Raw genomic sequence first — 10,455 nt, forward strand, 5'->3', positions numbered from 1 at the left:
AATTTGAGCATCGATCGACCTATTATGATGATAGGGCGATTCCGGTTTCTCTTCGAAATAACGATGATAATGTCAGAGATTATATTATTTGTGTGGAATTTTGTTGAAAATGGCGAAAACATTACAGAAAAGTACAGGGGTCGTAACGACGCCGGGCGGCGGTAGCCTGCGGCGAGGACTTCACCGCCCATATGCAAATTAAACGTAATCAAAATAATCATTCAGTTCGAACCGAATAAAACTGTGGATCGACGATATTTCTTTCTCTCTATTTACTATGCACGCAAGGTGCAGGCTACAAGGAAAGGGTTGCCAGTTTATAATATATTCAAAAAATAAAAACGAGCAGTTTATGTACCTACGTATCCACACCTAAAATACATAGCTATATGCTATATTGAACACGCAAGGCAGCTTATTACGTTAATTTAGGTGTGTTTGGGAATATAGGTAGGTAGAGCGCTAGTCTACAAATAAAAAAATATCAGGCAGGTATTTATACTTATGTAAAATATTTTCTGAAAAAATATCTATGCAAGATATGCAAGAAACACACTACGTATACTTACCTATATGTAGAAAAACTCTCTTGTAATTAATAAATCAGCATTTAATTTTACATTTACATGTATTCCTTTTATAACCTGTCATTTCGTGCAGTTTATACGTAGGTACGATGCAAAAATAAAAATATTTGTCGTAGAAATGGAAGAAAATTACAGGTATTTTGCACAGAATGTCTAAAATTACAAAATAGCTAATTTAATTGTTCCTTATGAAAATTCGTAGCTGTATAGAGTCTCTATATGTAAGTACTAACCACAATTAAATTACCTTTATCCGGCTTAGTACATATCTATCTATAATAAAACAAATTGATACTTACGTACCTACATAAATTTAATAACATTTCAAGAAAAACTATTATCTTTAATTAATTTTAAAGGTACAGATTAATAATAGTTACAGCACAGATTAATAAGATTCATATTATTTATAGTATTTAATATTATAATTAATTTAAATATCGACTAAGAACACAATAATATATAGTACAAAATACAATAAATAGTATTATTATATATATTAGTATATTATAATGGTATGTATTTTTTCAAATATATAGGTATGTATTATGTTTATGTATTAGAATTTAATATGACATGTAAGTTTATTTACACCACCCACTCTATTTTATCACAGATTTCCTAACCCAAAGGTTGTCTGGTAGAAATCGCTGATTAGCGATAAGGCCGCCTTTTGTGTGTCAATTGTTATGTTTTTGTCGTTTTTATACTCTTCTTTTTCTTCTTAATGTATAATTGTGCACAATAAAGTGTAAATAAATAAATAAATAATAAACTAATTAGATACCTATATACTACAGGCCGACATATATTATATCACTCTATTTTTTCTTCCTGTTCATTTCGAAACACTATTAGGCAATGCCACTGCCTAATGCTTATATGAATAACATCATTCCGCAAAATTCAAAATTTCAACGATCATTTTCAAGAAAATAATTTTCTTTTGTGTCATAATAGTAAAGTCTAAGTATATACCATTAGGTAGGTACCTTCTATAATCGGTCACAAGCATGGCCGCAAACCATTTAATTAATGTCACGCTCCGCAGGACATGGACCAGTGGTTAGGCAGTAGTAGTCTGTCGCCCCCATCATGCACGCAAATTGGTCGTGATTAAAAATAATTTTCATTTCTGATGTCATTCCTACTATTATTAACATGGCACCTGATGCGAATAATATCTTTGTTAGCCTACATAACATCTATATACTGTAAATAAATAACAATAACCTAAAAAGAAGAAAATATTCTTTACAATTAATTAGAATTTGAATATAGAAGTTTAACCTAAACTTAAAGTAAGTAACATTTGAACGTAAAAAATCATAAAAATTCTATTTATATTTTTGCTGGTTTTAACTGCCTGACTTACCAAAGCAAATGTTAATTTTAATTAAGTTAAAAATAAGTAACAATGTCTTTTCATTTACTATTTTTGCCATATCACAAGCAGCTAAATTCCTTTATTGTCTAACTTAGCTTTTTTATAAATATCTGGGTGTAGTAAGTATACCTGAAAACAATTTAAAAAAAAAAACAATTAATTGTTAATTTTAATTTCATTTGCAGCAAAGCTAAAAAAAAAAATATAAAGATATCCGTATCCGAATGTACCTACCTATGTAAGCAAGTATGTACATACATACATTCGCGTGAGTCTCTCTCAGACTCCCGATTAGCATACACGCTATCGCTAATGCTGAACCGATTCGTACCGTGCTTTTACCGGCAGTTGGCATTATCGGCAGTGCGTTAGATGTGCGCAATTTGCCTCCATTTGCTGTAATGACAGGCCGCGGTCTCCTCGTCGAGGCTGCATAATGAGCCGAACCTCACCGATTGATCTAATATGTATAGCTATATCTAGGTAGCTGTATATACTATATTGTATGCATTGAATACTTTCACCTATATCTATCGGAATATATATACCTAGGTGTATGTAAAAGACATACTACACATGAACGTATATTTATTATTTTACTTTTAATTTTATTGCTATTTAGTCTGGCCATAAATACTGTTACTATTAAAAGTAAACAAAATATTACTTTTGAATTTGGAATCTGTGTGAAATGTTAAAGGATTCAATATGATCGTTACTCAAAAAAATAAAGTGAAAAAAATAAACTTTATGCAAGTTGTTTGTCACCAATTATTGCTTCGTTTTACTTAAATTAATGCGATATAAAAATTAGTACCTACCTAAATAATAAATGCATTCTAGATATTATCATAGACAAATTCTAAACGCTCTCTGTACCTACCACGATCATAAACGTAATAGTATCTTAGAATAACTTGTTTAAAATGTGTATAAATAGTTATTTCATCAATTTGGTGTTGTTATACCTATATGTAGGTTGATTATAAATTTGTTATTGAATACCGACGCGCTCGCGGCTTCGCTCGCTTGTACACTATTATTTATTTACATAGGTACTAATGTGAGTTACTTTCATGTTCTAATAACATTATCAATTTAAAGACAATATCTGTATATTGAAACTGAAACTAAAATTAAAGAAAATTCAATAAAACAACAATTTGTAGCGATTTTGCTGAACAAAATTCTTTATATCGATATATGTTATTTATGAACCGATTAATATAATATGAAAACTATATGTCAAGAGAAGATTGCCAAAATATAATAGAGAAAAATGCATTTAAGACGGTTTTTGTCGATTTTTAGGTTAACGTGCACAAACGCACAGAAAAACCGACAAATTGCCAAAATTTTAAAAACGTCGTTATGGGTCTATTTCATGTCAATATAATATCCCAAATAATAGAATTTCTATGTACAAACAGCGATCAGTTACAATTTTATTATTAATATGTATTTAGTTTTACTTAGACTTGGACTATACAATGATACATCTAGTACCTATCTAGATATTTTCACAGAAGAGAAAAGTCGTTTAGCTGTTAAACAAACGAGGGTGACCTACTGGAACGAACGAGTTACAAAAGCATATGTTTTGAAAGCTAGAGCATAACTTATCATTTACCGCATTACGTGTGCAATGATTATAGTAATCTACTCATGAGGGTACAATGGCTGCATTCGCCCTGCCGGTACACATGTGCCTACAGGATGCTACTTTTGTTAAATTTTTATATTTTGAATCAATATTACTAGGTAATGTATAGAAAAGAATTGTTTTTAGTATTTTTGTACTTGTATTCCTCTTCATATTTGTAAAAAAAACATTGAATGTTTATTGCTTTCAAATAAATTTTATTGAACTCTATTAACAGATGAACTCTATAAGTGGAAAGACTATTTGGTATATATGTACATATATAGAAAACTTTTAGGTAATTAAATGCACCAAATTTTGGGCGCGAAAACTTTTCTTAAGATTAATTGATCCATTTTTAGTGGTTCGCAAAATAATTTTACTCATTTAAAATATATTCTTACATATCTACTTCTCTTTTAATTGTTGTAAACAAAATAAGTAAATATCTCTAGTAAAGAATCTTTTAAAAAAATCGTTAAATAACATATAAGTACGTGAGACACCATGTATTGTATAAATTTAATAGAAAATATGACCCTTTCACTGTTCCACATAATTAAGGAGTGCGCAACGGGACAAAGAAACGATCGGCTACACGTTGTTAACTATGTTTTATTCATTCGAATCGGTTGACAATGGCGGCGCGAGGTACCCTTTCTTTGGCAATTTGGCGACCAGCAGGCAACGGAAGTCAGACCTTCACCCTGGAATTAGGAGTCTTTGGACTCTCCGGGACCTCATTGTAGTAATAAGAACTCCGCCCCCCAAGATTAATAACGCGACAAGTAAGCACGTGACACATTTTTGAGGATTCGTGTTTCACAACGGTTATTGCAGCGCAGATGGAAAATTTTGACGTCTGTACCTATTCTAGGCGCAGTTGGTGTGTGTTTAACTGTACACTAAAATTGTAGGTTAAATTTTGAAAAATATTTTCCTATATGAAAAAATATACTAAGTATATTGTAAATGTCCTTAAAATAACCAATTTAGTTAAATAAATAGATGTACTTACATAGAGATAGGTCCAAGTTACGTAAAACGAATATATACTTATTCAAAATTAACGTAACTCTAAAAAAACCTCACATTTACAGTGTAAGGTTTTTTAAAGGGAATCTGGTAATTGGGAACCTAGTGTAAAGACATTTCGCTCCCCTTTAAGACGTCCCGTTTCTCCCGAATTCTTGAGGAACTCTATGTAGCGCTTTGTCTCGTTACTGGAGCGAGGAAATTATCAGTTCAAAGGGTTCTGATATATTTTATACGTCATACACACGAGTGGGAATCAAACCCGCGACCGTCGCACTTTTCGCCACAACGACTTGAAGGTAAGTGCCTACTTACTACATGAAATTTATTTCCAAGCAATATTTATTAATTAATCGATATAAAAAGAAAAAAAAAATAGAAAGAAAAAAAGAGAAAAACGCAGCGGATAATTATTTATATTGAACGAATGTTCATAAAATTACCTATAGACAAACTAGGTAATTATTAAAGAATTTTAACTAATAACAATATAATCTAACGGTCTGTTTCTAAGCCGCCATCGAACAGCCATGTTAAATTATCTTGTTTAAATCCAGCTATGACCTTGCTCTAACTTGAACTTGCAACCATTGATTACCGAATTACCAAATCCACATCTATACTTAACGCTCGTACCCACTCGCACCGCCGATTTAAATAATAAATATCTTATCTAAATAACACCCAGCCATTGTTTTATACCTCGCGGACGACGGTAATGACCTACATTAAGTCAAATCGCTAATAAAATTAAACTCGCCACGTAATTTAGCTTAATTTTGCAACAATCACGTTTGAGTCAGATTCCTAAATTATAAATACAAATTGCTGCTTTTTGTGTGACTAATCGGAAAATATAAATTGATTGTCTTATAGATTGAATAATAATAGTGAATTGAATAATAATAGTAAGTAATAAATACGAATATAATGTAGGTATACCTACTTACAATATATTTTTTTCAGTCAATAGTCAATATTATTTATAGAGATACATGATCAAGTACTTAGTAGGTTAGTTAGTTATAAGTAAGCAGGAATTATTTTTTTAAAAAGGCTTAGGTACAAAATTTCTGCTTAGTGCTTCGCATATAAATATTATTTGTTTAAGTAAATAAATACTTATTGTTGGAAATTGCCAATATAAATGCAAATAAAGATAAACTACAGTAGAGTTTGTTGTGCAGTTTTATATAAATAAATAGCTTTCTACTACAGCTAATTAAACATGTGCGCAAAAAACAAGCGCAAGTAGGTAGGTAAACTAACAATTAGTCCGCCATATTAGTTAATTGTGCCCTCGTCTAGCCTCACTCAAGCTTCTATAATTGCACTCATTTTTCCGTTACACTGTTTTTCATGTATTTTAAAAAATCTAGTTTATCATAAGCAACGGCTTTACCTAGAACAGTTGCTGAACAAAGTTATTGCTAGGTAGGTTCGCGTTTAGATATTAAGATTTTAATATTAACGGGACGTTATTGAACAAATAGGCATTAACTCTATTATTTATTTAAAAATATATATTTAATAATATCTATCTGTGACCGTCTAGTGGGTACTTCAGTAATTGAAATAATTAAACCTCTACTCCTACGATTAGAGGAGCAACTCTATTCCTACGATTTCATGGTCTTATTAGGTAATAAACCATTATAAATTAGAAATTTGAATTTTGAGATTTAAGAAAGTAATTACTTTAAAAGTAACTATCGATTAGTAGGTACCTATTGCAACTTAAAATCAATTTTACCTCTTGTTAAATAATAATTACATATATTTTTTTACTTTATTATGGCTATAAGTTTTTGGATTCGCTTTTATAATCTATATACCAAGCTTATACTATACTCATTCTACATAAAATCTAAAACTTTTAAGTATTTGTAACCTGTAATTTTTTTCTTATACCTACTATAGGTATATACCTACAAACTTTCACATTAAATTGATAATCCATTGAAACTGTCCAATTAATTTTGATTTCGGTACTTAATTATTTTAGAATCATTAAGCTGTCAAACACATGACAGAAATATTAATAAAATGATGAAATACTTAGGCACATACTAAAGTTAATAACATAACATAACATTCCATAGTAACTTCATGTACACAAAATTGTTTCTTTTAGGTCGGTACACTAGATACTTAGGTACTTACTGTATATTTTTTCCTATCAAAATTAAAAAAGGAAGATATAAATAAAGAAATGTCAGAATCATTAAATTATTAACGATTTCCCATATAAGTGTTGAAGACATTGCATGCAAGCCTAGGGCGATGGGCGTACGCTATTGACTAACCAATGGAAAACGACCGCGTCTCATACGAGAGCCTCCCAATATTTCCTTTTTTTTTACCACACTTAAATAAAATAGCCGTTTTATATCTAAGTCAAACTTTTTTTTAATGTAGTTTTTACTAAGTTATACTTACTTACCACCTAAATATTAGGCGACAATAGATAGTACCTAGTACCTACCACTCTTTAGAGAAAATTATGCCAGCTTCCTAATGAAGGTATTCGATCTGGGATGTAAAGTATCAGACAATATAAAGTAAGTTACCTACATGGCGACGTATAATAACATAGAGTAGAAACCGGATGAACAAAAAGTGCACACGCATAATGGAAGGAATGTGGAAATTGGAAAACCTCGATAGCACTCTAGAATCCATACCATCAGATAACATGGGTCGTACCTCGGATACAGTGGGTCTACGGGGATCCGGAGTTCGGTAAAAGTACCTAGAACATAAAACACTTTTATATGGATAGGTGCATCATTACCACTAACACAGAGACAACCAACGAACTTCCAGAGAAGCTTTAGTATAGCGTAAGGAAGAAGTTTGATGTAAAGTAAGATTCGCACTACGGCACGATCCAGGTTACTGAAATTAGGATTAGGTGAATTAAATTACCTATAAATGAATCCCTGATGAATACTTTCTAGTGATGGTAACGGAACATTATATATTGAGCGAGAGAATCTCTTCAACATGATCTACCGTAGTCCATTAAGGATTATCAACATTTATCAAGACCTTTTATGTACCCATATACCTATAGGGAAGTCTAGAGCTACGCTTAGGTACGCCCTTTAAGAGATATACATAAGTATAATATATTCTTCTAAAACATTAATAGATATATTTCTACCAAATAGAAAACATGAAAACTACGCCAGTATCACGGGAAACCCTTTACCTCACATTTACTCATTAGTTAAAGAATTATCACTCAACCAATACGTTTAATGAACAATTTCGAAAGTATCCAAAAGGCGAATTCTTAAAAAAAAGAAGAGTGTTCCGAGAATTAGGATCCTCCAAGATTCTTAGCAGATTGGCTTTAGTGACGTCTCTTTAGAAAGCTGCAAATCTTGCGCATTGTATGTGCATTACTGTGTACACTCAGGTGTTTTCCGGTCGCTTTTGCATCTTGGAGAGTCTTTCAGCTTAGACGCAACAGTAAACTGTTCTTCAGAACATTCCCCGTGATAAATACAATAGAGAACGTACAGCGAGGAGATGCAAAGCTAAAGTGTCAGAGCCTTTCACAGATAATGGGGTCCCCAATGATTCAAATGGAATGGAACTCAAATTAATGGAATTCAAACTCTACATTGTATGATAAACAATTGACAAATAATTTTGATATATACAATATAACCTGGAATTCTTGTTAGGAAGACCTGTAGCAAGGTATTAAAATCCTCAAATGGTCGAAGTCCGTAATACATCGATTTTTACTGAAAGTCATCCTACACTTATGCAAAGTGGACTTTGCCTATATAAAAAATAGAGGCAACCCACCATAAAGCTACGCTCGATTATAGATATAGGAGTTAATCATTCTTTTTGTAAATAGTTTACTCAAATTTCCTACAACATTATAAAAGCCTGTTATTATAATCTACTCGGCTATTATTAAGTAAATGATTGTATTAGTCATTTTGAAATCGACCTTGGAAATAATAATAATAATATAATTGACTCAAATCCATTTCAAATGCCAAAATAGTTCGGTAAGTCTTAATAGTTCTTCTATAGAATTTTAATTACACTTAATATTAATTTATTTGATTTACAAATAATTTAAATAAGATACTTTATTGTCACATGTAATAGGCACCGTAATATTTACTGTAATAAGATTTCATATTGTGTTTCTCGTAACACAACCAAATTCATATACAATTTGTGGATTGTCACAGATTATAGCAATGATCAACAATAAGCTCGATGGTATTCATAACCCTCTGGGTATATGTGTTCTGTGGTTTGTCCTTGTTATTCGTATGACTTGTCAAATTCTTTAACATAAAGTTCTCGAAATCTTGACATTTTTTTAACTATTTAGTATTTATATATTTCAAGGTATATAATGTTTGAATATTTAGCTATAAACAAAGGGAGGAATGTTTTTATATAAATATTGGTCATATTTGTGTTTAAACTTTATTTTTCCTATTTCATCTTAATTTATTCTTGTATACGTATATAAACAATCCAAAACATATCAAAAGTGCTTAAACATTAAAAATATTCTTAGGAAAACGAATAAGTAATTCAGCCTACGTTAAAAATAATATAATTAGTGATTTACTACCTACAATACATTCAGAATAATTATACAACCTTTTCTGTTAAACATCAACACTAGGTCAAGGTTTTATAAAGGCGTCTCGATATTATCTTATTTCATGATATAAATAAGATACAATTTCCTGTCTTTTAAAACATATCATATTTGTTTAGATGCAATTATCAGTTGATCCGAGACGTGCAGACCGTGAAAGAAAGTTCAAACCTCCACCACCAACTTCAGCACCAGCTGAAGATCTTACTACAGATTATATGAATATTCTTGGTAGGGGTTAAAATCTTAAACTTAATATAATTATTGATCTATATGAATATCATAGTACAAAATATTTATAACATAATTTTAAATGAATTGAAAGAATACAAACAACTAATAAATATTTTTCAATGTTATAGGTATGGTATTTTCCATGTGTGGTCTGATGATGCGTCTCAAATGGTGTGCGTGGACAGCTGTATTTTGTTCAAGTATTAGTTTTGCAAATTCAAGAGTGTCTGATGACACTAAACAGGTAGTTATGCAAACATGTTTTAGCTAAACATAAAATACTTCCTATCATAAATATACTATATAATCATATATATACTACTATTAATTTATTAAATATTGAGAATATATATTCATATTAGCATTTTTGGATAATTTTGTTATTGATGAAATTGTCTTTATTTTTACCTTGAAGACCTTTTCTACCTTTTCCACAATTAATATAACTAATAATTTTAAAATGAATTATTTTTCAGATTGTAAGCTCATTTATGCTTTCCATATCTGCTGTAGTTATGTCTTATCTACAAAATCCTGCTCCAATGTCACCACCATGGGCATCTTTAACTACATAGTACCTCATAGTTATCCTAATTTATTAAATATGTTTATTAGAAGACAGTCTTTTATTAAAATTATTACTCCCATAAATGACAAATTGCAAGAATGATAATTCATTTTCTTTATATAGAAAGTAGAAACAGTATGAGACCATTGTGGCGCAGGGGCATAAAGTTCTTAGTTATACATGTTTATTGGAATACAATCCTTTATTAAAATGGTTACTAACAAAACTGATAAATTGTGAGTAATGATAATATGTTTTCTTTATATAAAAATTAAAAAAGGATGGGACATTTGTGCACCTGCACAAATGTGTGACTACTTATAGCCTATAGGATAAACATACAATAATATTGTG

At 30.6% G+C, this 10,455-nt stretch overlaps 1 protein-coding gene across 1 annotated transcript; it reads left to right on the top strand.

Annotated features, from left to right (window-relative positions):
• The first annotated feature begins 8,941 nt into the window (after positions 1-8,941).
• LOC146527792 (protein Asterix) lies at positions 8,942-10,150 on the top strand. Its single transcript, XM_085204968.1, has 4 exons — positions 8,942-9,037; positions 9,419-9,530; positions 9,662-9,777; positions 10,010-10,150. Exons 2-4 carry the CDS (start codon positions 9,419-9,421, stop codon positions 10,106-10,108), a joined length of 327 nt encoding a protein of 108 aa, XP_085061094.1. The 5' UTR covers positions 8,942-9,037; the 3' UTR covers positions 10,109-10,150.
• The last annotated feature ends 305 nt before the right edge of the window (positions 10,151-10,455 follow it).

This window comes from Heliconius melpomene, chromosome 20, assembly GCF_056956725.1.
Source record: "Heliconius melpomene rosina isolate 202511_hmr_F chromosome 20, ASM5695672v1, whole genome shotgun sequence".
In the NCBI taxonomy this organism is placed as follows: domain Eukaryota; kingdom Metazoa; phylum Arthropoda; class Insecta; order Lepidoptera; family Nymphalidae; genus Heliconius; species Heliconius melpomene.

Coding starts and splice junctions, on each gene's coding strand:
- LOC146527792 (XM_085204968.1), top strand. CDS start 9,419: ATGCAATTATCAGTTGATCCGAGACGTGCAGACCGTGAAAGAAAGTTC. Junction 9,531..9,661: donor AGATTATATGAATATTCTTG/GTAGGGGTTAAA, acceptor TCAATGTTATAG/GTATGGTATTTTCCATGTGT. Junction 9,778..10,009: donor TGTCTGATGACACTAAACAG/GTAGTTATGCAA, acceptor ATTATTTTTCAG/ATTGTAAGCTCATTTATGCT.